A 26786-nucleotide genomic window follows, 5' to 3' on the forward strand; every position below is an offset into this window, starting at 1 on the left:
ACTTCATGAAATACATTAATTGTTTACGAATTTATTTTTTTAATTATCTTCGTTGTTATATTTAAAAACAAGCACTCAAAATGTATCTAGAAAATCCTTGATTCGTTAGTGGCACGAAATAGGAGACACACGAAAAATAAAATGACCGCTATTTCGTGAGTCGATTTATTGCAATTTTAAGTTATTTCTATGCATATATTCAATCTTTTTTCTTATCAAATCAATTACTAAGGAACCCACAGAAACACTCCCAAAAACTTTTATTCGAATGGGTTTAGCTTTTCCTTCCTATAAGCTTAACAAGTGAGAGCGCGCACCTTACGCCTAAAAAAAGTGCACGCATACAACACAGCTGTTCGCGGCCCTCTGACAGTTTCGACCGTCGTATTACTCTCAGATTAATTACTAAAATATTGGTTATTACTTTATTGAAGAGATTAAATAATACAGATTTTTTTCATATGTATAATTAGAATAAAAAATAATTGAATTCCTTATTATTTGCGCCAGAAACAAAACTAACGAAATAACGTACTAACACGAACTTGGGGCCGTTTACCTTAACAACGTTTTAATTATAAATCACCCTGTTCGCGGAGCATCCGTTCGCAAACGCGACCGCACTCGCGATCCTTGCTAATTGTTCCCGTATTTGTCGGTACTCGTACAAACAGCATCGCAGAGCGTTTGCAGCGCACTCTCGTTATGGCTTCTGAAAGCTTTCAAAATAATGCCCGTTTCAAATGGTTTCGTAACGTTGAAATTAAGTTGGGTTTTATTTGGCCTGATTCAGACTTAATAACGTGTTACGGTTTGATATTAATTCGAGACGACCTTGATTAGATTAGATTAGATTTTATTTATTTGAATTAAACATGGTACAATGGTTCTTATGCTATTGTTATTAAGTCACACATTTATTTATTTATGATTCAAATAAGTGACACAGCATTATATTAAAAACCAAGGCACTGTGAAACTACAAAATAGTAATACAAGAAAACAACAAAAAACCTACAAATAAAAAACAAATAAAACATTAGATTTGGGCGGCGACACAGCGTGACTCCGTTGGGTCGTTTGACTTGGTGTAGGATTCAGCAGGTTGCCCCGGAACCGCCGAAACACCACACCCTTCGGCCAGAAGTCCGCGCTTGCGATGGTGTCCTGCAGCGGCCACACACACACATGCACATGTTAACTACATAGTAGCGTGCAAATTTATACATTAAACTCTAGAACTTGAAAATTGAAGTGTGCTCACGATAATTAGTGTACCTATGCGAAATGAAGTAAATGTCGTGCGTGTGATGCACGCCAATCACCAAAACGATAATCAAAGTGGCAAAAACAGTTACAAACACAACACAACACACGCCAACAACAACAACAATAACAACAACATACACACACATAACAACAACAATATGTAACTGAGAAATAGGGATGAAGGGGGTGGCGTCCGACTAAGGGTTGCGAAATAACACACGTCCGTTCGTTGCAACGTTTAATCTGGACAAAGAAATATGTAGCTACCCACTGATATGTAACCTATATTTTTGGCTAAGTACCCACATACATCACACCTCCCCACTTAATCGTGAACTAGATACTTAATGTTAATTTATACATATAATACTACAGTACCTCACCCTAATTATAACTAATCTATCTCTAGTCTATGTCTACGACTTGGCAACGGCCTAAGCGCCACCGGCGATCGCGCTGGTGGCTGGGGACGTGGGGAAGGGTTAGCTGTAATATTTTCATCTGATGTTATATTAGGTACTTCCTCCCCTCTTACTGTCTCGGTCCCTTCCTCTTCCCGGCGATCCACCAAACCACCAGGTTGTACCTCAGCATTCTCTAATTGTTCAGCCTGCTCATCCCCGTCGGCCCCCCGGTCTGTAGGATACGGAATGCTTGATAAAGCTGATCTGCGCCTGATTTGGTCTATGTGTCTAACTAGAAGTCGTCCGTCTCCGTTATCTAGGGTATACCGACGTGAACCCTCCTTGGCTACGACAGTACCTTTGATCCATTTATCGGCACCAGTATAATTTCGCGCCCAAACTGTATCTCCCGTTACTAAGTTACGCTCCGCGGTCGCGCTCTGCGCGGTCTGCACCTGGCGGCGCTGCGCGTCACGTACCTTGTCTTCCAGCCCACGATCACTACGTAATAAATCTAACCTAGAACGTAAATTCCGTTTTTGTAGAAGCATCGCTGGGGTTTCTCCTGTCGTACAATGCACACTATTCCTATACGCTAGCAGGTAAGTTTGTAATGCGACGTCTACATCTACCCCATCCCTAAACGCTTTTTTTATCGCCCGTTTACACAACTTTACCGCTTGCTCTGCAGCTCCATTGGACGCCGGGTGGTACGCGGGTGAAAATGCCTGGTCAATGCCATTTTGCGTTAAGAATTGCTTGAACTCTGCGCTTGTAAAAGGCGGTCCTTGATCTGAAACTACGACTGACGGCAGCCCAAAGCGAGCGAAAGTCGCCCTCAGTTCCCTTATTACGGCGGACGAGTTTGTACGTGACATCTCGGTCACCTCAATCCATTTAGAGGTGGAGTCAATGAGAATTAAATATGTCGTACCTTTATACTGCAAAAAATCTACATGAATCCTAGTCCAGGGCTGCGGAGCATACTTCCATGGACTTGGCGTAGCCCGTGGTGGTGCGACCGCTTCCGCTGCACACGTCTCGCAACCTCTACACAACGCCTCCACCTCCGCGTCTATGTTAGGCCACCATACATAACTTCGTGCCAGTGATTTCATTTTAACGATACCCATATGACTAATATGCAGCTGTTTAAGTACCTTTTCACGCAGCGAATTAGGAATAGTCATACGATATCCCCACATCAAGCACCCGCGGTCGACATATAACTCGTGTCGTCTTATAAAGTAAGGCTCCATCTCCTCGTCGGGACAACTAGCCGGCCAACCTGATTGCGCGTACGCGATTACCCTACTGACTAACCTATCTTTGGCTGTCGAGACCCGAACATCATTATTAGTTACCGGTAGAAAGTTTTCCACAAAGTTCACATAAGTGACTTCCTCCTCTTTAGCCGCTATAACCTCTTTCGCCTGAGGTAACCGCGATAGGGCGTCCGCGCAGTTTTTTTTGATGCGACATATTCAATTTGATAGTCATACCCCGATAAAAGAACCGCCCACCGTTGTAAGCGCGAAGCTGCCATTACCGGTATTCCGACCCTATCTCCAAATATGTACGTGAGAGGCTTGTGATCAGTTCGTAATATAAATTTGCGCCCGTATAGGTACTGGTGAAACTTACGAATTCCGTAGACAATTGCTAGTGCCTCCCTGTTTATTTGCGCGTACGCACGTTCCGCCGCTGTAAGCGTGCGCGAGGCATACGCCACCGGCCGCTCCCCGTGCTCCGTGACGTGCGATATCACCGAGGCAACCCCCACTCCAGATGCATCGCAAGTCAAAATCAGTGGCAATTCTTCTGAATAGTGCGTAAGCACTTGATTCGACCCGAGCGCCCTCTTGATTTCTAGGAAAGCCGCTTGACACTCCCTATTCCACACAAACTTAACTCCATTTTTCAATAAATTATACAAGGGTGCCATAATATTACTGACATTACCGACGAACTTCGCGTAATACATTACCATCCCTATAAAGGCCCTTAATTCGGATACATTGCGTGGCGCCGGCGCGGCCTCGATAGCCTTGACTTTTTCTGGGCAGGTATGTACGCCATCTTCACTAATAACGTGCCCTAGATAATTAATCGATTTAGCAAAGAAAGCGCATTTCTCTTTCTTTACGCGCAACCCATAGGCTTGCAACCTCTCGAAAACCTTAACTAAATTGTCAATATGCGATTCCGTATCGCTGCCCGTGATAATCACGTCGTCAAGGAATACGCCTACGTGGGGCAAGTCTGCAAACATTTGTTCCAACCGCCTCTGAAATATACCCGGGCTGGAGGACAATCCATACACAAGACGATTATATCGGAATAAGCCCTTATGGGTATTAATCACGGTGTATTTTCGAGAATCGTCCAGCTCAAACTGCGCGTAGGCCTGCGATAAATCGATCTTACTAAATCGCTTACCTCCGTACAGGCGTGCCAACAAATCTTCTACCCTAGGTAACGGATATCGATCGACTTCTAGCATTCTATTTAAAGTTAGTTTGTAATCAGCGCAAATTCTTACATTACCGTCCTTCTTTACTACCGGGACAATGGGTGTAGCCCAGTCGGAGCGGTCGACGGGGGTGAGCACGCCGTCGCGCACCAGCTGTTCCAGCGCGCGCTCCACCGGCGCGCGCAGCGCGTAAGCCAGGGGCCGCGCGCGCAGGAACACGGGCTGCGCCCCTTCCCGTAGGTGGATGCTCACGCGACCGCCGGTGAACCGCCCCAAACCATCCGCGAACACGTCACAAAATCTGGAACTGAAATCCGCCAAGTTAAACTCATTTCCATCTACCTCGGTTCTATTAACATTGCAAGGTTTGCATGGCGTAGGTATGGGCACATTTAATTCCGCCAGCCATTGTCTGCCTATCAGCATAGATTTACCATTGTCAATTACATACATCTCCAAGTATTCCTGTCTATCTTTATATTTTACAAGTGGTTTTACTACACCCACCGGTTTTACAAGTTCTCCAGTGTAATATCGTAATCTAACATTACTACCATAAAGTATTAACCGAGAAAATAATTGTTCGTAAACTTTTTTGCTGACGCATGATATCGCACTGCCTGTATCACATTCCATGTCAAGGTCAATACCCTGCACATTTATTTTCATAAAAATGGGTTTGTAATCCGCTGCCCTTAAGTTATTAACATGTATGATAATTACCTCGTCACTCATGTCACTGTCCTCACTATATGTTTCCCGCTGACTGGCCATATTCATGACTTCCACGCTGTGAGTATTTGCCATTAATGGACACACCCGCTGCAAGTGTCCTTGCTTGTTGCACACTTTGCACACGTAGCGGGTGAACCGGCAGGTTTCCGTACCGTGCATCCCGCCGCAAGCATTACAGTGTGCGTCACGCCGCTTTCCCGCCGACGCCGCCGTCGCCGCCTGCCAGCCGCTGGCACGGGCCCCACGCCCAGCGCTGGCGCCTCGCTCTGCACCCCGCGGTTGCCATGCTCCACGTGCCGCCTCGTTCCTACGTCGTGACGAACTCGCCGCTATCGCTTGACAAGATGCCAACGCACTTGTCCCGTCGCTAGCAGGCTTTCGCGCCCCCTCGACCATAGCGGCGTCCTTCTCAGCCGCTTCCATACTGACTGCCAGATTAAAAGCTTTAGTGAAATCTAGCTTATCTTCAGCAAAAAGCCTTTGTCGAATGGTCTCGCTGTGAATTCCGCATACAAACTGATCCCTTAAACTATCTTCGAGCCACGTCCCAAAGTCACACGTCTTAGACATTCTTTTCAAAACTGCCACGTAATTTGACATCGATTCACTATCTCCCTGTTTTCTATGTCTAAATTTATAACGTTCTGCCAGTACACTGGGTTTAGGTTGTAAATGTTTTTCTAAAATGGCCGTTAAGTCCGCGAATGTTTTTGTAGTAGGTTTAACCGGCGTGCACAAGTTGACTAGGAGTTCATAAGCCTCGGCGCCAATCACGGTCACTAACGTAGCCACTTGCAACTCAGCTTTAATGCACCATTGCTTTTTCTTATATATGTCAATGACCTCCCACGAGCGACAGAACAAAACTGTATACTTTTTGCGGATGATGCAACAATAATGTTTCAAGGCAACGACCTTAATTCCTTTGAGTCCAACATCAATACAGCCCTGAGGAGTGTCATAGCATGGTTATCAAATAATAATCTTGAAATTAATTTAGGGAAAACCAAATTAGTTTATTTTTCCGCAAATCGAAACAGAACTCCAGAATTGAATATAGTGTATGAAAACCAGAAAATTGAACAAGTTGACAGCACTGTGTTTCTAGGTATTCATATAGATGATCATCTGACATGGAATAATCACATTGATATGCTATGCAAGAAATTAAACAAATTCATTTACGCATTGAAAACTGTTAAAAAGACCAGTTCAGTAGAAACAGCTATTTCAGTATATCATGCCTATGTGTGCTCCCAATTACGTTATGGGATCGTATTGTGGGGGAATTGCTCTGAAGCAAATAGAGCATTTGTCGCACAAAAAAAATGCTTGAAAGCAATTTGGGGTCTAGGCACAATGGAGTCATGTTATCCAATTTTCATTAAAAATAAATTTATGACGCTACCGGGCATATATATCTTTGAAACAGCTAAACTAGTAAAGGCAAATATGTCACTATTTAAGCCGAACGATAATTTCAACCGGAGAGCTGAAACTCAAGTTAATTTAACCATGCCCGCCCCAAGACTAAAACTGTACCGCAAAAACTGCTACTACATGGCCTGTTTAATCTATAACTCTATACCAAAACGAATAACGGACATGGATTATAACAATTTTTGCAAAAAACTTAATTTATGGTTGAAAGAGCAGTGCTTTTACTCAGTCAAGGAATTCTTAAAAGAAACCAACTGTAGATTTAATAATTATGCGCAATAAAGGGCTGCAAATGTAATTCTATGTAAAATGGTTTATCTAATTATAATTTAATTAATGCAAGTATTCTGTAGGACATCCGTTAATGTAATTATTCTCATTTTGGTAATGAACTATTTATAAATATTGACATTGTTATTAAGCAATAATTATTCTGTGAAATGTAAATATATGTAGAGTAAATGCATGTTAGTAATTAAGTATGTATAGTAAAATTTGCACGCCGTAAGTCGGCAGAATTGTGCTGGACTTATATTTCTATCTAACATCTATGTAACCATGATTCTAGCAAATAAATAAAAATAAATAAATTACAATGTTATTACACAAGAAATACTGTTCAAGTCGTTCTACATATAACCGCCAATTGTCCGACGCGATCTTAAACTCGCCTATTTTGCCAATAGACATTGTTTTCTTTTTATTCACACAACACAACACGCACAGTACACGCACTAAAAGGTTCGAACAGCTCGTCGCCACTGAGAAATAGGGATGAAGGGGGTGGCGTCCGACTAAGGGTTGCGAAATAACACACGTCCGTTCGTTGCAACGTTTCATCTGGACAAAGAAATATGTAGCTACCCACTGATATGTAACCTATATTTTTGGCTAAGTACCCACATACATCACAGTAACAAGTTGTGCTCCTGTTCTGTATGGCGTCTTGATTTTGGAAATTTCGGGTAAATACGAGTACTTAAATTTATTATTTTGTTTGCTTCGGCAGTTTCTCTAAGATGAGTATTACTGATATTTCTGTAAACCGTTGCTACGTATTAAGGATAACACACTAGACCGGCCCGGGCCCGGGCCGGTGCGTCCGACACGTCATTTTTTATGATGGCTCATCGCTGATCACGTGGTGCTCTCCATAGAAAACGAAGAGCTGGAAGCTCCGGTCCGGCCTTGGCCTTGTCTAGCGTGAGTCATCCTTTAATGTGAAAGGACATGTTTACTACTCGTATACAGAATTTCGTTACGTAGTCACGGAAAAGCTAAATAAAAATCTATTTTTCAATAAAAATACACCCATTAAATAGGTCCTATTGAGCCTGATCTTAAGAACACTCACAAATAGCCAATAGGCTATTAAGAAACCGCTAAGTAAATGGCCCAAAACAAAGACATTACCAACCGCCACCAAACTATTACTGTAACATTTTAAGTACTGCGTTGTTCAACCAATTTACGATCAACAACAGCTTTAACTACATGAACACAGATTCTATTATAGCTTAACTCAACTATTTTGTTATATTTGTAGCTCAGTACAAAAAGGTCGTAAGTGGGTATGAAACTAATACGATTTTGTTGTCGTTTCGGTTCGAGATTTCCCATATAAGCCGATTCGATACAGGCAGTTAATTCATATTTAAACGACCGTAGGGAATACTTGCAAATAACGTCCAGTGTAAATAAAATTGTGTTCGTTAATAGAGTAAAGGAAAGTTTTACACCGTTTTATCGTTTCCAAATTTTCCAATATCGATGTTTAGTACTCATTTTAATCATCATCATCATCATCTCAGCCATAAGACGTCCACTGCTGAACATAGGCCTTGGACCTGCATACGTACCGATTGGAAGCGACCCGCATCCAGCGTCTTCCGGCGACCTTAACAAGGTCGTCTGTCCATCTTGTGGGTGGACGTCCTACGCTGCTCTTGCTAGTCCGTGGTCTCCACTCGAGCACTTTTCGACCCCATCGGCCATCTTCTCTGCGTGCAATGTGGCCTGCCCATTGCCACTTCAGCTTGCTAATCCGGTGGGCTATGTCGGTGACTTTAGTTCGTCTACGGATCTCCTCATTTTAATATCATTATCATATTCGGCCTAAGTATACACATCCCAATGTTGGGCACATGTATACTCCCACAAGAGTGATTAGGCTGTAGACATTGTAAAAAAAGTTTTACATACGAAAGTTTTACTAGCTTCATTTTCTTTGTATAACATTATATCGGGTTGAACATAACGAAGGACTTTTACGCAAACTGGGAATTGTTTAGGCTACGTATTTTATTTTTCACTTATTAAACACGTTAATATTTCTAACCGTTTTGCAAACTGTACCTCAATTGTTAAACATTAGTGCGGAAATCTGTACCTATGTTTCAACCCTAGCAAGAAGATCCAGTGAAAGCATTGCGATCACTGAGAAGATCCTATTGAATGACATGACATGTGTCAATTTAAAATGTAAATAACTTTGTAGGGTTGTCACTGATATAAAAATATTTCATTTTAATGATTTAGTTTCCTTTTAAATCCATATTTACGAACATAATAACTCGATTGTAGATCACTTAGATAACACTATTTTCATGCCAAGTTTGATGTTAATGTAAGTAGTTTTAAAATGATAGCATTAATTCGATTGTATGGGTGCGGCTTTTTAGCATCCAAGCCTTTGCGGGGAGCTACACTAATAATGCTACCTTCCCTCGCAGTTACCCGTGCCCACAAGTGGATATTGGAAGGGTTGAAGAAGAGGCTTATTAGGATTGTTCGCTAAATGTGTTATGTTCGTGACGTGTAGTGGTGCCTTTTCTTAATGTACCTAAACGGTGGCCCTTTGAAGGATAAGTTGATGGCTTAAGGGGCCCACTGATTAACAGTCCGCCGGATGGTATTGGCCTGTCAGTTAGAACAAAATTTTGACAGGTCCGAACAACTGACAGGCAGATACCATCCGGCGGACTGTAAATCAGTGGGGCCCCTTAAAGTTAGTCCAATAAGAAATTATAAAAAAATATTGAGGGCGCCACTTCCTACGTGACTGTCACATTTATAACGTAAAATACTTAAATATGGCAAAAATTTGGTATGGATTTTTTTAGTTCCATTTTATATAATTTCTACTATTTTATGTCGCACTATAAGATAGTCATTTCTGTGAACATACAGGTGTAGACTTAATAAGAAAGTTACCTTTAGGGTTTAGGGTAACATTCCATTTCTGACCGCAGCTGCACTACTAGTACTGAACGCGTCGCTGTTACTGTCAATTTCCATAGTAAAATAGACAGTAGTGCAGCTGCGGTTGGAAATGGACTGTCACCTTTATCCGAACCGAATAGGTAGCAGTACTAAATACAAAGTATAGTGCAACTGCAGTTTGCACCCTGACCTTCTAGAAAGTAACTCAGAGCACCCGTCCGGCAGGTGGAGCTGTAGGTATAGATAGTTGTGAGTTATAGCCGTCACAGTACACAAAATAGAAGCAGTAAGTGTACGGACATATTAAATATATACAGAGTGATTTCGGGGTCGTGGAGCAAGAGAGTCAGACATCATACAGAATCCAAAGATGAGCTTAATGATGTTGTTAATTATTGTTTATCACCAATGATGATTATTTTCCAGATGACAAGTAGGAAAAAACATTTTTGCATACAACTTGGTGACCCTACTCAATGTGACGTCTTGTCGCTTTCCATACAGCGTATGTCAAAAGTCATAGGGTGACCATAATTACTTAGTATAACATTAATTTTACTTGAAAAATAAGAATAATTCAAGTAATTATCTTTTAATCAAATACTACCATATGATAATGTGGATCATTTACAGAGTCAGAAAAAGTGGTTCTGGATCACGACCCCGAAATCACCCTGTATATATTAAAAACGGGTCACTTACGTATTTTAAGTCTAAAAACGCCTCCTTCTCCGCCCTCCTCCGCCGTCCTCGGTACGGAGTGAAACATGTCGAGCGTTTTACGACTAAAAATACGTGAGTGACCCGTTTTTTATATATTTAATATCTGTGTCCCACGGAAGTTTGGTTAAGTGTACGGAGTTGAAAATCTGATTAGTTTAGTCGCTGATATTGGGAACGAAAAGAACCCATTTTTGACGAGATACCTATTTTGCTTCAATCGAGCGCCAATAGTACCGGTCGCATTTCTTAACCGAGTCTGTGAAACTCTGGGAACAGGTTCAATAATCAAATGGTTTTGTCGATTTTGTATTAATACATTTTCTGAATGGGAATTTGCGAGGACTTCAGCTCATGGAGCCACTATATAGTTTATTACTTAATTTTAGTTTTTTTTGCATTGTTTTCTTTGTGTAATAACCTTCAGGCTATTAAGATGCATTTTACTAACGCACCTATGGATTATGTTGGTCCGAAATAAACATTTTTTATTTATTTGTATTATTTATTACTACTAACATACCTACTATAACTTGCAACTTGTAAAACTGAGGGTTGACTAAACTATAGAGTTCTCTTTTAACAATAAAATTAATAACACTGTTTACTGCGGCCCGTACTCCGTTCGGAAAGCGATCTCGCCGTCCGACTCGACGTTGCAACGAAAATGTTCTTCTAGGTTCAAAACAATTGATAATGCATACGAACTGCCGTGTCGAACATTGTATTTGTACTCGTAGCTTCTTCTTCTTATCGTGTGAAGGGATCATAGCTAAATAACATTTTTCTAATATCATGCCACCTTTAACCCCCGGGGGGTAGCTCTTAAGGTGACAGTCCATTTCCAACGACAGCTGCACTACCGTTCATTTTACTATGGAAATTGACAATACCGACGCGTTTAGTACCAGTAGTGCAGCTGCGGTCAGAAATGGAATGTTAATTATGAGGTCTTCTATAGTGCACATAGTTGGACATAGGGAACACTGCATCATATGTTGCGTTGTTTGTAGGTCGCCACATTCGCATATTGCCTCGCTTTGTCCCGGGTCGATTCCCCATTTCAGGAGGTTGTCTTTGGATTGGCCAACTCCCGATCTTAGTCCATTTAGAGACTTCCAGGTCACCCACTCTTACTCGTAGCTTTACACGTTTAACTGTTAGTAATTGTACTAGTTGCTTTGACCGAAACCTATGTATGTTTCAGTCAAAGCAACTAGTACAATCACTGACAAGGTAGTGAGGAGTTACCGCGAACCTCAAAGATCAAAGTTTCGTCTATTTAGCTTTCCGTTCGTTGCACATTCTAGCGGTAGAGATATACGAAACTTAGATTTTCAAAGTTGGGTTAAAGCCCCGTGTTTAATATACTTGCCCTCAAAGATTTAGCCCAATGGTCCTTTCTGATCTGAGGCACCTTTAAATTAATTAATTAATTCATCTTTGGGTGAATACTTAGCGCATACGCATGTGTATACATGCAGATATAAATTGTTTAATGAATAACAAAGTCAAACAATAAAAAAACACACCTGACGTTGAAATTTACGTGAATTGCCATTATGGCATTCTTGATAAAGAGATATGTTAAAACCTACCTTTATTATGTGCTTGCAAAGCGCACTGTTAGATATAACTTGAATTAGATTGAGTATTAGTTTTAATATAGCTCCCGTTCTTTAAGTACCGAAAATAAAAAAATATGGGCGCCACTGAGCTTAATCAGGAAATGTTATTAATTTCGCACTGTAAATTTAGACGTAGACTTCGAAAATGAACGATTCTAGGTATTTTATTTCTTCAAAATATGAACGGACGTAATACTTACAGCATTACCTACATCTAATTTATTTCCCTAAATTAGAAAACTGCCATAAGATCCGAATTCGGGCCCCAAAAGAAGTTCTTTGCGGCCCGGCCACAAACTTGGTAATTGTTATTAAGCACCCGAGTATTTTAATGTTCTTTGTAATTCGGTTTTATTGGAGCGGCTGCTGTTTTTTCTCTAATTTATTGTTTGAAATTAAAAAGTTACGTGTTTGATGTGTATTGCGTTAGGTTTGAAATTGTGCGGTTTTTTCTTTTTAGGGTTCCGTACCCAAAGGGTAAAACGGGACCCTATTACAAAGACTCCGCTGTCCGTCCGACTGTCACCAGGCTGTATTTCACGAACCGTGATAACTAGACAGTTGAAATTTTTACAGATGATGTATTTCTGTTGTCGCTATAACAACAAATACTAAAAACAGAATAAAATAAAGATTTAAGTGGGGCTCCCATACAACAAACGTGATTTTTGACCGAAGTTAAGCAACGTCGGGCGGGGTCAGTACTTGGATGGGTGACCGTTTTTTTTTTGCCGTTTTTTGCATTATGGTACGGAACCCTTCGTGCGCGAGTCCGACTCGCACTTGCCCGGTTTTTATCCTTTTTTTCGAGGCATCTATTTATTTGATAGGGGAAGCGACTATTTACTATCGAAAAAAAATGCGTGTGTAAAATGTATCAGATCCTGTTACTAAAAGACTGCTTCTGTAGAGTGTTGTCAGCATAGAGATTATAATAGACAAACATTAAATATCATTAGGTAATGACCCTTTTTATGGCGCCTCCTGTGTGCGGATTCTAATACAACACGCAATAAGATTTCCAACTAGCTCAGCTTGTAAACGTAAGACTATACAGTTGCTTTACGTCTTCGTGAGTCTTTTCAATTAGAACAATCAAATGTAGGTTACATTGAAAACAAAAGAAGTTAGAAAGTTTAACATAGTTTAATTAGTTTTTTTACACCCGAGAAAAAGTGTCAAGTTCAAAACATGCCAAGAAAGTATCTTACATTCGACTTTAAAGACCCTAGGTAATTTCGAAATACTTTCAACCCATAACTTCAAAACTATTCACCTTACCAAGTTCTAATTTTGCGTTGCCTGATAAGTTTACCCCAATTAGTTACTGCGAAGTTTAATGAATAAAAGTTATGCAGCTTGTGAGTTGTAGTTTACTCAGTTATTTACCCTGTAAATATAAACTTTTAGAGGGTAGGTAAATTAAAAAAGATAGACGAGAAAAATTCCGACACAGAATAATTTACGACTTATAAATAAAATTAACAATTAGAAATACATAAGTATGCCTCCTGTTGTGATATTTACACACTCTTCTTCTTCTTAGTCGGTACACTCTTGCCAGAGTGGTCGTGGTCATCATTGTGAATCTCGATGAGTGATGATCTTGCTAATACGGCGCCATTCGTCGCGGACTGCAGCTTTCCGGGTACATTCGTAAACCGAGCACTTAGTTGCGGCCTTGATCTGGTCTGTCCATCTCATTGGTGATCTACCACGTGGCCTGGTGCCTTCGACCTTTCCCTGCACTACGAGACGCTCTATGGAGTCATTACCACGACGAGAAACATGGCCGAAGAAAGTCAGAATGCGTGACTCCACTGTGGTTAATAGGTTGATTTACACACTAGACCTAACCTAAGTTTTGATTAGCAACGTAATTTTCATAAGTGTCAAAATGATGGAATTTGTATGTCTTTTTTGGTACAAGAAAGACAGACGTGATCACTTAACTTGAGTATTATCCTAGAATAAAGGCAATTTTAGGTCTTTAGTAATTAATCAATCTTCCTTGACATATCCGGCAATGGCGACTCCATCAACAATTCTTATCAGGATTATGAAAAGCCCTAATGTGGCTCGCAAAACCAAATTTTGTCTTGAATTTTTAGTTTTAGGAATTAATAAAGCCAGCGTTCGGTAATTTTTTTAAATCTTATATTTTAATATATAGGTACAATCAGCAGTACTTGATCCGTGAAGGATAAACCAACTAAAAGTATTTCTGTTTAAGAAAATCATGCCTATCTCACGAGATATATTTATGTACGCAATAAGTATGTAGTTATGTTCAAATCAAATGTACCGCCATAATTTAATGGAAGCACGTTTTCCAAAGCTCAGCGTATATATCTTCCAGAGCTTTTCGTATAAATCACGGGAAAATATGAAAACACGCATTTCACGGTAAGCTCACCAATGCTAATGTTATACAGAAAAACTTTTCAGAATGAAATTACGTTTGGAAAATTCCTAAGGATTAATATAAAAAAGGTTTTGTAATTTAAATGCGAAAATACAATAAGCGGTACATGTTTATATTATTGCAGCAAAGAGGCTTAGGACTAAACCCGTAATAAACAACTGTTAAGTTCACATTCTGATGTTAATTATAGCTGTAACACTCTAACACTGTTGCGACATTACTGTTGCGGTGTTGATGTCAACGCTATAGGGGGTATTACTGCAATGTTCTGCCGCCAGAGTGCAGCATTAAGCTAGCTAGTAAACCATAAAGTCAAAAAAAAACTATTGGGACCCACACGTCGAGAGGACGGAACCTGGAGACTCCGCATGAATCAGGAGATTGAAGATCTGGTGTCCGAGCCGAACATCATTGGAAAAACGAAAGCCGCCAGACTCCGATGGCTCGGGCACGTGTCGGGATGGGGGAGGATCGCGCAGTCTGGAGAGCGTACTCTGGAGTACCAGATGGACGAAGACCGTCTGGACGCCCTAGGTACCGCTGGAGAGACGAAATTCAGAAAGACCTTAGCGAACTCCGCATCGTCGACTGAACAGAAACGGCTTTGGACAGAGTAGCATGGCGTTCTTTGGTATCGGAGGCCAAGATCCACTTCGCTCCACAGCAGTAAGTAAGTAACTCTAAAAACCATCTATAAATCTAACCTTCACAGTAAGTATACAATAATATACCTAATACATAGAATACATTAAATAATATTTGTGGTATACAAACATGTAACTATTCGTAAACATAGCGGAAAGGAGGTATCTAATAGAAAAGAGCTATTTACTTAGTATAAAATACGAGAGCACTCAACGTATCTAAAAATAGTTCGATTTATAGTCACAGTCGGAAGATGCTTTCAACAAAATTGAATACGTCCACGCAATACCAAGTTTTGTGACAATTTTATATTGGTCTAATAAATTTTAATAATAAACAAAAATCCTGTATTAAAAAAAATTAAAAAACCGGCCAAGTGCGAGTGGGACTCGCACACGAACGGTTCCGTACCATTACGCAAAAAAAGGTAAAAACGTCACGTTGGTTGTTCCCATACAACCAACGTGACGTTTTTACCTTAAATATTTATTTTATTTTGTTTTTAGTATTTGTTGTTATAGCGGCAACCGAAATACATCATCTGTGAAAATTCCAACTGTCTTGCTATTATGTTTCATGAGATACAGCCTGATGACAGACAGACGAACAACGGACGGATAGCGGAGTCTTAGTAATAGGGTCCCGTTTTTACCATTTGGGTACGGAACCCTAAAAAGTACTTAGTAAACTCACGTTTTATGCCGAATAAACGCTCGACATGTTTCGATCCGTGTTTGAAGATGAATTGGATATGGATTAGTTATGGATCTAATCCGTCAGTGTCAAAAGTGACGTTTATGGTTGAAGAAATGTCACCTTTGACACTGACAGATCAGATCTATAGTTTGTATCTTTAGGTGTTTAAAAAAGAGTAAACAAAATCTACCCTCAAATGGCTTCTTAAGCCAGTTGAGGTTAGATGAAAACATTACATGATCAAATAATGTAGGTTAAAGTCAGGTCGTTCAGTGACAGATCCAGGTGGTTTCGTATTTAGTTGGTTAGTCAATAAATGTTATAACTACCCGAAAATGTACAAATTATTTGTTTACTTTTATTTAAGTACCTAAAGACACAGGGTATAATTCAGAACCTCGTCGCTGTGCGTGCAAAAGTCGCCATGTGTTTTTAACCTACTTTACAGGAGACACAAAAAACTGTTTATTTCGATAATTATTGAACATATACAAATCAATATTTTTAAGGCAAAAGTATTTGCACTTTTACATATATTACGGAATTATCTGAAATGATAGTTTAGTTTCAATAGCGTGAAAAATTTTTTTTTTCAAAAATATGTTACATAGCGATTTTTGTTTGAGTCGTAAAAACCTCTAAGTGTCTTAACCCGTACATGGCTAGATTTAATTATTAAGGACCTTATACAATTTGTGTGCTTTATCGTCACATGGTTATTTAATAAAATGATGTGGGTGTTCAATAAAACAGAAAAAAAATATTTAAGACGATATAATGGAAATTTTATCATGAATGAATAGTTTACGTATTTTTTTTTATTATTAACTAGATATTACTACATATTAATATTTCCTTGCTTGTAAATTGAAATCTTGTTGTCTTCTAATTTTTTTTTAAGCTTCTTTCTCCCAACAGCATACGAATAAAGGATTCAAACGACTCTTCTAAATATATTCTGGTACTATTTATTATCTGGTACTTTGAAAAGACATGAATAATATAATAATGTATTGGTCTGATGTATACTACTTTTTTTTCATTTATTATCTATAAATTTACAATATTAAACACGACACGATATTGCCTAACTGAGTTTTAGCCGAGTTGAAAATAAACAATTGTCTTTAAGATAGCGACCTTGCCTGTGACCTGGGTTCGAATCCCAGTAAGGGCATTTATTTGTGTGTGATGACACAGATATTTTGTTCCTGATTCATGGCTTGGTCATGGTTGTTTTCTATGTATTTAAGTATTTATATATTATATATATCGTTGTCTGAGTACCCACAACACAAGCCTTCTTGAGCTTACTGTTGGACTTAGTCAATCTGTGTAAGAATGTCCTAAAATAGAATATAAAAAAAAATGTCTTTAAGTAATGCATAAACGCACTACATGTTCATGTTATAAAGTACATTGCGCTAACTTTATATTTTTTTTATTAGATATAAATCACAATTACATAATATTTTGATCCAAAAGCATCGTTAAACCAGAATGGTTTGTCTCGATACTCCATTCCGCAGTGCTTAAATCATGAAATATACAATAGGCAATACATATTTCTATCTTTTATGTAATTTTACATTCACTTATTACCTTTAAAACTGCCAACAACTTGTAACGAAAACTCACAAAACTCAATTATTTGTACACACACGTAATTTATTTTGCTTGATGACTTTTTAGTGCCAAATCAATCATGATACACTTTAAAATGAACATGTTAACGTGTTTAGTATACAACTTGAGGGTAAGTAAAATTACTTACCTATAACGTAATTACGGTAGACTGGATACTGGATTGTTATAAGAAAATTCCGCCATGTGTCGTAAAACGCACGGCCTGGAAACATAGCCTCGACTCCAACCAGTACAAAAATTATCGCTATGTGCGAGAAACTACATATCAGGCGCAAGCGCATCTAATCATTTTTCAATAAACTTGTAGAAAATATCGCTATGTGTCAAGAATGACATAGCGAGCGCACGTCTGTAATTGCTGTTCAAATAAGCTAATGTAGTTATGTGATTTATTCCAGTTAGCGATTATAGGAAGAGCATTCATTGTATAGGCATCACATACCTACATTTGTTAAATCCTTAAATATTGGAATAAGCTCAACGCTGTTTTTGGAGCATATGCGTATGGAAATAAGGTTCAAAATGGCATCAAAACCTAAAAATCGACAAAAAACACATAGCGACTTTTGTAGGCACAGCGACGACCTGTTATTAAAATTCGAACACGCCTGTTCGTTCCGACAATAATATATTATTATGTACAATTAAACGATTTCCACACAAATGAAGTCACAGGTAAAGGTTAGTTATGTAAATGTGTCAGTTTTCTGTCTCTAAAGCATTTCACTAAATTACCATTCATATACTCGTAAAGACGTGCATTAAAGCGGAAAGTTCCGTGGCAACTTGAATCCTCAGTTGAACCATATTGCAGGCAAAGAGCTTCATGAATGATAAAGGAATCTCGCCACAGGAGCTGGCTTAATTCCCTTAATGATGCTCGCATTGAACGTGCACTGCTGAGTAGGTCTTTACTAACACATAGGTTATCTAGGTAATACGGTGTCGAGGTCCTCGTTATTAGTTCAAGTTAATGATTTCAGGATGGAATTAAGTACCTAATGTCAAAATTATTGTACACTGTAGTATAAAATTTAGGGCAAGGATCTAAATTTTTCGGGGTTCATAGTTTAAGCCTATATTCCTGGCAATCAAAGCTAAAATTTGTATTGATCTCAGAATTAACATAATAGTCTTCTTCTTCTTCTTCATCCTAGCGTTTTCCCGGTCTAGCGCCAGGGTCTGCTTTCCTGCTCAATCTTCTCCACTTTGTTCGGTCTTCGGCATCCTCAGGTGTGAGATTGTTCTCTTCCATATCGGATATCAGGACGCCCAGCCAGCGCTTCTTATAGTATTAATACAATTTTAGTTTGAAGTCAAAATTTATATTTATCTCAGAATTTATAGTATTAATACTAGTTTTATTTCACACACCTAACTCAAGAAACACTTCTTAAAATTACCCTCGCTCAGACAATACATAATAAAGATACCGCCCCGCGAATCCAGTTCTATTCGGATATATCGATAAAAGATGTTCTTGTTCCAGAAAAGAATAAATCTACAGCATACTCAAGTTCCAGTTCTGTCGGTCTACAAATCGCTCCATGGCCCGGTTAACTCTCAATACATTCTGTCTATAACCAGAATAATTTGATCTCCCATTTCGTAAAAACTGTGCGTAATCGTAGTCCAGCTTGAAGTAGATGTGAATAACTGTCCAGTTCAATCGCTTCGCATGTAAATCGGCATCTTTGCCACTTGCGATCCGATTTCCATATAGACCGTCTTGGGCTGTTTAGAAATGAATTTAATATCAATATAATACCAATCCAATAAGAATGAAACTCGAGCAGTGTGAAAGGATTAAACTGATCTTTATAGATATCCTATTGGGTCTAAAGTGTCATTCTATGGAACTTACTACGTAACACTACACGTACTACGTAAACAAACCGCCATACTGAAATCATCATTCAGTGACAGTTTCAGTATGGCGGTTTGTGTCCATAGTTAACAAGTTCTATAGAATGATACTTTATGTCCAGTAGACCGATATGATGATGATAAAATAATGGGGCAGATACAACCTGAAGTGATGACTATTTGATAGAGGTTGCGTGCGAAGGATATAACTGTATGTTTGCCGAACAATATCCATATTAAATATCAATATCCAATCACCAGAGAAGCTCTATAGATCTATAGCATTTTATTTGACATGATGATGATAAAAATGAATGCTCTAAAAATTACTAACTTTTTGGATATAAATCCGATACTTATCTCAAATCCACGATATTACTTATTTATTGTCACTAGTACGATACTGATGTTTATGGTAATGTAGGCAATTTGCCATTTTTCTTGGAGATGCAGTGGAATGTAAGGCATTATCGATCTTCCTAAAACTATTCAGAATCAATAAAGTAGATAGGTCGTAATATGAAACTTGCATAATACCGTAAAACGGGGTCAACAGAAATCGCGGGGTGAATAGAGAAATTTTGAACTTTTTCTTTCAAGTTGTTATATTTATAAACGTCCATCTCTAAAATTAGATTTTTTGGAATGCGTATATAGTGGACTATTTATTCTCTACATTGATACCAAAAGAACTTAATCAAACTGCCTAAAAGTTAGATATTTTTGACTCTAAAGTAAGGTCTCGTCGAGGTAAGAAATGAAAAAACGAAAAACAAACAATTTTACGTGATAAAGGGGTCAGTGGACACGCATATAGGGTGAATAGTTACGCCATAGGGGTGATTAGATACAACAAAGGGGTGTAAAGACACGCCTTCGGGGTTAAAAGACACGAAAAAATAATTTTGTGTGAAATAGCTGTTTAACAAATATACATATTATATACCATTTGCCAATAGAGTATCAACATAATAATGACCAAATTCGATGTCTATGACAACAAAAACTTAATATTTCTATTCACCCCTTTCTTGTGTCTATCGACCCCGTTTTAAGGATATTGAGAAAACAGGTAGTTTTCTTTGATTTTCTCTGAATTGGGTAGGTAAAAAATTATTTCACAAATGCAAAATTGAAGAACTAACCAAGACTCAAAAAATTAAATCAATATTTTTACTTTTATTATTTGGGTTATTAGCGAAAATCGTCTTTGAAGTTGAAAATCGTGTATTTTCACCCCGTTTTACGGTATTTAATTTTGTGTGCTACTTTTAAGTTTTAATGCTAATTTAGTTGCGATCACTAGTATAAGTTTAAGCGAGAAAGTTAGACACCGTGAAAGTTATTGTATTAAAACTAGGCGCAAATAAATTGCAAAGTTGTTTTTTAACTCGTGAAACATCCTCTTCTCGGTGAGCAATAAATTTGCGAAACTCTACAAATAATCCAAGCGCATATCGCAAGCTCGTTCACAAAACGCTTTGTCTTGATTTTCTGATTGTGTCTTGTATAACTTGACCTCAGGTGAAACTACTGACTCTCTTAACTGGAAATCAGCCGTCAAGGATTGACATACGAATCTTCTTTTCACAATAACTGGTGACCGGAGAACCGGCTTCCTCGTACAATGTATCAGCATTGCGATACAGCGAGGAAATGCCGCCAGCACCCTTGGTACAACGCCTCAAGGACCTGTTTTAGATTTAAGCTAGTTATTCATTTCAGTTTAGTATTTGTTCTGTAGTACCTCTGTATATGCATATCTATTATGTAAATAGTTTCAATATTGCTTCTTTCCGCTACCTCGCTCTGACATTGGTGCAAGCAAGATGCACTGCGTTGACGCGGTCGCTAGCATTTCAGGCCGCGTAAAACTCGTGGTGAGGGCACTGAAGTTATATAACTTACGCTGTGCTAATATTTTACTGCTGTCAGTAATTTAATTAACATCATACTAAATAAATAAATATTATTGGACAATTTTTACACAGGTCGACCTAGTCCCACAGTAAGCTCAATGAGGCTTGTGTTGTGGGTACTATAGACGACGATATAATATAATGCTGGAGTAATAAATAAATAGTAGTATATTATGATACAAGTGTGCTACGTTGGTCATTACATTCAAGGCGATATTGAGCGCGCGACCTGGAAACGAGAGCGCAATAAGATACTCGTAGGCCATATGTGTAATGACCAAATCACACATGTTCCATACATCGTTTTTCAACACATTTACGAGGACGGTTAGTAAAAGTAATTTCCTTTTAACAGACATGTTTACGAGTATTAATTTGTCCATACCGTTGCTGATAGAGTTAAACCAAGATAAGTCTGCAACGATTTTGATAGCACACGCAGTGCAAGTGTTATTTATACGTCATAATTTCAATGTTGGTCTACTTACCTGCGGCAAACTGCCTGTGGACTGTGAATGCAGTGCGAAATTTACTTTAAAATAAATCACATTGGATCTCCCGCTCATTGAAACGGGAATACCTTTAAACTTTCCAACTGACAGACTAAAATAAACCTTCAAACTGTAAGCATAGGATTCAAGTTTAACTGACAAGGGTTAAGGAAAAGTTGAAGACAGGGAATTAATATGAAACTAGAGCGCAATTTGTGGACGTCGATTTTGTTTCGAAAGGAAATTCAATTAAATTGGACTGATAATGGGGGGTATCAATTACAGGTATTCAGTGGAGGGGGGCTGTCGATTAGGATGAAGAGGGGCTGATTTTAGGAGTTTTTTTTCTTTTATAATAGGGACCAAGGGTCAAGGGCAAGGGGAAGGGGGGGGGGGGGGTTCTTTTATAGGGGGGGTTTTATAAAGGGGATCAGCTTAATAGGGTAACGATAAATCAATCAAATTTAATTATGTCTCATTATGGGCCATTTTATTTAAAGTTGTCTACACTTTTTTTTTATTTGGGCTTTTTTATAGTATTCTTAATCAGAATCTCGAGCTCTTTCGATGCTAACAGGAGAAAAAAAGTATCCCAAGATTTTTATTTTATCTATCTATCTATCTAATCTTTAAACAAGCAATTCTTGTTTATTTATTTCGGGGATCTCGGAAACGGCTTCGACGTTCTGGCTTCTGGCTTCGCTTCTGACGATTTCGATGAAATTTGCTATATGGGGGTTTTCGGGGGCGATAAATCGATCTAGCTATATCTAGTCTTATCTCTGGGAAAACGCGCATTTTTGAGTTTTTATATGTTTTCCGAGCAAAGCTCGGTCTCCCAGATATTTATTTTAAACGGAATACAAGGAACGAAAAAATATTGCACATATATTATTACGTACTAATACTTATATATTTCCTATATGTACATACTGTTATTATATTTTCTATAATAAGCTACTGATTACTAATTACTTCATGCATTTCTTTTACCTCAAATTGGAGCAGAATTCACCATGAATCCACTTAGCGCCACTTGCACCATCCCACTAACCCGGGGTTAACCCGTTAAACCGTTAACCCAGTGTCAAATTGTATTGGTAAACGTGGTCACTTCAGGTTTAACCGGTTAACCCGGGGTTAGTAAGATGGTGCAAGCGCTTACAGTAAGTATTAAAAACTTATTAAGATTGTAAATGTACAATCTTGAAACTACGTTGCAGCGACAATTTTCGCTGGAATTTAAAATCCCAGTTCATTCCCGGGAGCTGGTTAAGTTTGACAATTATCCCAGCTCCGACTTTCCGAGTCGCTAATGATGTAGTTAACTCCACCAGTGATTGACCAATCATGACCACGGATTATGCAAACTAAGTAGGTCGCTAAAATAATTATAATATATTATATTGTACATGAGTGTTTTATCGAATAAATGACTTTTCTTTCTTTCTTTTTCTTTTATATTCCTTGTATTTCCAGATATGCAGTATTCAATGGGTTTCAGACTTTTTTTGTTTTTGACTATGTGCCTTATTACCTACTAGGCACTCCGAGTACTAGGCCTTATAAGAGTTAAGTATGAGCCTTGTTGTGCATGAGTGCTTTATCGAATAAATGACTTTTCTTTCTTTCTTTTATATTCCTCGTATTTCCAGATATACAGTATTCAATGGGTTTCAGACTTTTTTGTTTTTGACTATGCGCCTTATTACCTACTAGGCCTTATAAGAGTTAAGTGTAAGTCTTGTTGTGCATGAGTGCTTTATCGAATAAATGACTTTTCTTTCTTTCTTTTTCATTCATATTCCTCGTATTTCCAGATATGCAGTATTCAAGGGGTTTCAAACTTTTTTGTTTTTGACTATGGGCCTTATTACCTACTAGGCCTTATAAGAGTTATAAGCCTTCGATACCTTGTAGGAATAAAGTGCCGGTCCGGGCCGAGCCGTACGTATAGTAAGCATCACGTGATCCCTGGTCACCCATCATAGTAAACGAAGAGTCGGGCGCCATGGCCCGGACCAGGACCGTTCTCGCTTGAGTCAGCCCTGTGTTGGAACAAGTTTCACTCACAACAGGTTGTTTCATAAAAAAATTGGTAATGCATGTTAAATAATTATAAATAAATAAATAAATATTATAGGACAATTTTACACAGATCGGCCTAGTCCCACAGTAAGCTCAATAAGGCTTGTGTTGTGGGTACTAGACGACGATTATATATAATATACACATACATACAAATACTTATACCTATACATAGAAAACATCCATAACTCAGGAACAAATATTTATGATGAACACACAAATAAATGCCCTTACCAGGATTCGAACCCGGGACCTCCTGCTTCGTAGTCAGATTCACTACCCACTAGGCTAGGAGGCCGGTGAATTATATGAGTATCAGTCCATTCTAGAGGAGCTCGTAAACATGTTCACTGCAAGGGGGGGTCGAAAGACCCTTGCAAAGTAGGCATTAATTACGAGTTACACCAATTTCCGCAGCAAGGGTGTTAAGTTTGACAATAATCACGGCTCGGACTCGCTAATGATGTCCCAATTTTCTTGTTAACTTGCCTGTGATTGACCAATCAGCGCATGGGTTTTGCGTACTGTGTTTACAGCTGGTTTATTTATTATCTTATAACCATATTAAGCATTATCCTCGCCAGCTTATATTATATTTGTCCCGCTGATAGGCTTTTTCTCATTTCAGTCATTAGTATATACTCTACGGACTAACATACGATAGATAAATACATAATATAATCTTTCTACTTTAACTTAGGCGAAACTAATATCATGTTCTCCAGTTAAGAATTCAGTAGGTTCATTGTACAAGTATGTAATGCCGGCTGTACACACTCGTCGAGAGGCTCTCGCCAAGAAACCGACTCAATCGGAGAAGGGCAAGATGAGACGAGTAAGAGCGAAACGAGAATGGAGCAGTATGTACCTATACACACTCGTTCTCAACCTATCTCGGGGTCTCTCGAGCAGTACAGCAGGCATAAAATCAAGAAACTTTAGCTTAAAAACTAAAAATTCGAGCTCTACTTATACTAAAGTTTGACAATCACCACGCTTCTATCCTCGCTAATGAGCGGCTAATGCCATTGGTCGGCGATTAGCCAATCAGCGCACGGGTTAGTTTAACTAATGCTGGTAATCGGACTAAATAGGCTATTCGGGAATTGTTGTGTGGATGTGATGGCAAATATGCTGGAAATGTCTGCTTTGAAATAAGAGTGGGTTTGGAAATCGTATGGAGTCTTCTGATCCGAATATCAAACCTGTACCTAAGTACAGTGAGCTCCGAAATTGCATGGAGAAATTATGAAAGAATTCATTGATAATGTCGCCATGAACTTTTACGGCTGATGATACATGATGGATAGGTAGGGTTCCCATATGCCATGATTTCCCCTGACATGGCAGGAAATTCGGTGCATTGTCAGGATTGCGGAGGGATTTATTGTTATCCTAATAAAAATATATTGCCATTTGTTTAATAGATTGCAGAGACGTACATAGCGTTTTAATTATTTCTTTCTCTTTTAAATACTCGCCACTATTCACTTCACAGTTCATTACTTAACAAACTTTTCCCATCCTCAAGACAGTTACAATTCAGATGCAAAGTGCTCGCAATTTTGATAAATTAGCAGAGAGATTTCAACAACTTTCGACTCGCGTTTATTCCCGAGCGACCCGAGAGAGGAATTATGACTTAAATGTTATAATTTCTCAGGTTAATTAAAATGAATGTATGACAAATGACAAAGCTTTATTACGTGATGCTGATGAAATCGTTGGTTGTTATAAAGATAGATTTAATTAATTGAATAGGTAGGTACCTACATTCAAGTATAGTCACCTGCAGTAATATGACACTCTTCGAAGGCCGCAAAAATATTATGTGACACGCTCTTATGGCTCTACAAATACGATCGTGTCAGATATTTTTGCGGCCTTCGTTGTGTAACATTATTATTGCAGGTACGTATGGAAATTATTGATAAAGGTAACTTTTGAATAGCTACTGCGACTAGCATTTTACTGTCGCAACATTTCTGCTGCAACGTTGACACGGGCAGTGTCACTGTTAGTCCTCCTAATAAAATGAGTGACGGAATAATTTTTTATGTTCTAATAGAGGCAGTCATGCGGCAAAGACAGCAACGTAATTTATCAAGGCAGTTGATATTTTGATGCTGCAGCTTTAATACTGCTGCTGTCATGATTCGAATTTGTCCTTTAGTACTTTATCATCATCATTGGCCTGTACATTCATAAAATTATGGTTCAAACAGCGTCCATAAGAGTGCGGCACTTCCGCAAATGACTAGTAAGTCCAATGCGAGAGCGGCAGCCGCGACCGCATAGCTGGCAGGAGAATGCCGTGCCCGGTGACGAAGGTGGGAGAGCGGCGCGCTGGTGTCTCAATTACCGCTCAGTGTGAAGACTTTATAGAAAAACAATAAAAATACATATCCGAAACAAAAACCAATATTAACTGAAATAAAAGTAGCAAAAAGCATCACTATGCTCTCACATGGGCTAAGATGGCCAGTGTCGCGAATTCAAGTTTCGCCCCCGAGATGGTGAATATTTTCTCTTTTAATTTTTTTCTAACCTTAAGGGCTGATTTAGACGATGCGAGAACTCGCATACGAGTTTCATACCATTGCGGGTCTTGATCGGTCGGTTGAATTGGACGTAACCAGCAGTCCGCAATGTAGCTAAAATCGCATGCGAGTTCTCACGCCGTCTAAATCAGCCTTAATCATCGTTTGCAGACCTTGCTGCTACAAAATTAAATTTACTAAACTGAATTAAAAATGACATACGACAAATTTAGTTTTTATCGACGCGCAACTGTTAGATTTACTAGCCAGCAAGTGACAATTCAGCTACGCTGGACATAAATACTCGTCACCCCTCCATATCTCCCTGCACCCTTGTTTGCAGCGTAAATTAAATTTTTATCGCACCACACCCCATAAAGCAACGCTTCGTATTATTTTTATTCGCTTTGTTTCTGTAAATTACTCTAATCTGCCTCTGGCTTTATATTCCCAGCTTTTAGCGGCTTTTCATTTTTTACCGTGCTAACGAAGTTTGCGTTTGTCGGTGATAATTTCTGTAAATTGTGTTAACACTGTGTTAGAGTTGGCAGGTGAAATTGCAGAGTAGTTAACACAGA

General features: G+C 38.8%; 2 protein-coding genes across 2 annotated transcripts in view; one reads left to right on the plus strand and one right to left on the minus strand.

Annotated features, from left to right (window-relative positions):
• Nucleotides 1-26786, plus strand: part of LOC134801491 (uncharacterized) — a 425037-nt gene that overhangs the window by 150501 nt on the left and 247750 nt on the right. The gene's annotated exons all lie outside the window — the stretch shown is intronic.
• LOC134801629 (uncharacterized) lies at nucleotides 1432-9618 on the minus strand. The gene is made up of 2 exons (XM_063774248.1): nucleotides 9568-9618; nucleotides 1432-5829 (listed from the first exon to the last, which is right to left on the minus strand). Exons 1-2 carry the CDS (start codon nucleotides 9616-9618, stop codon nucleotides 3091-3093), a joined length of 2790 nt encoding a protein of 929 aa, XP_063630318.1. The 3' UTR covers nucleotides 1432-3090.

Source organism: Cydia splendana, chromosome 22 (genome assembly GCF_910591565.1).
Source record: "Cydia splendana chromosome 22, ilCydSple1.2, whole genome shotgun sequence".
In the NCBI taxonomy this organism is placed as follows: domain Eukaryota; kingdom Metazoa; phylum Arthropoda; class Insecta; order Lepidoptera; family Tortricidae; genus Cydia; species Cydia splendana.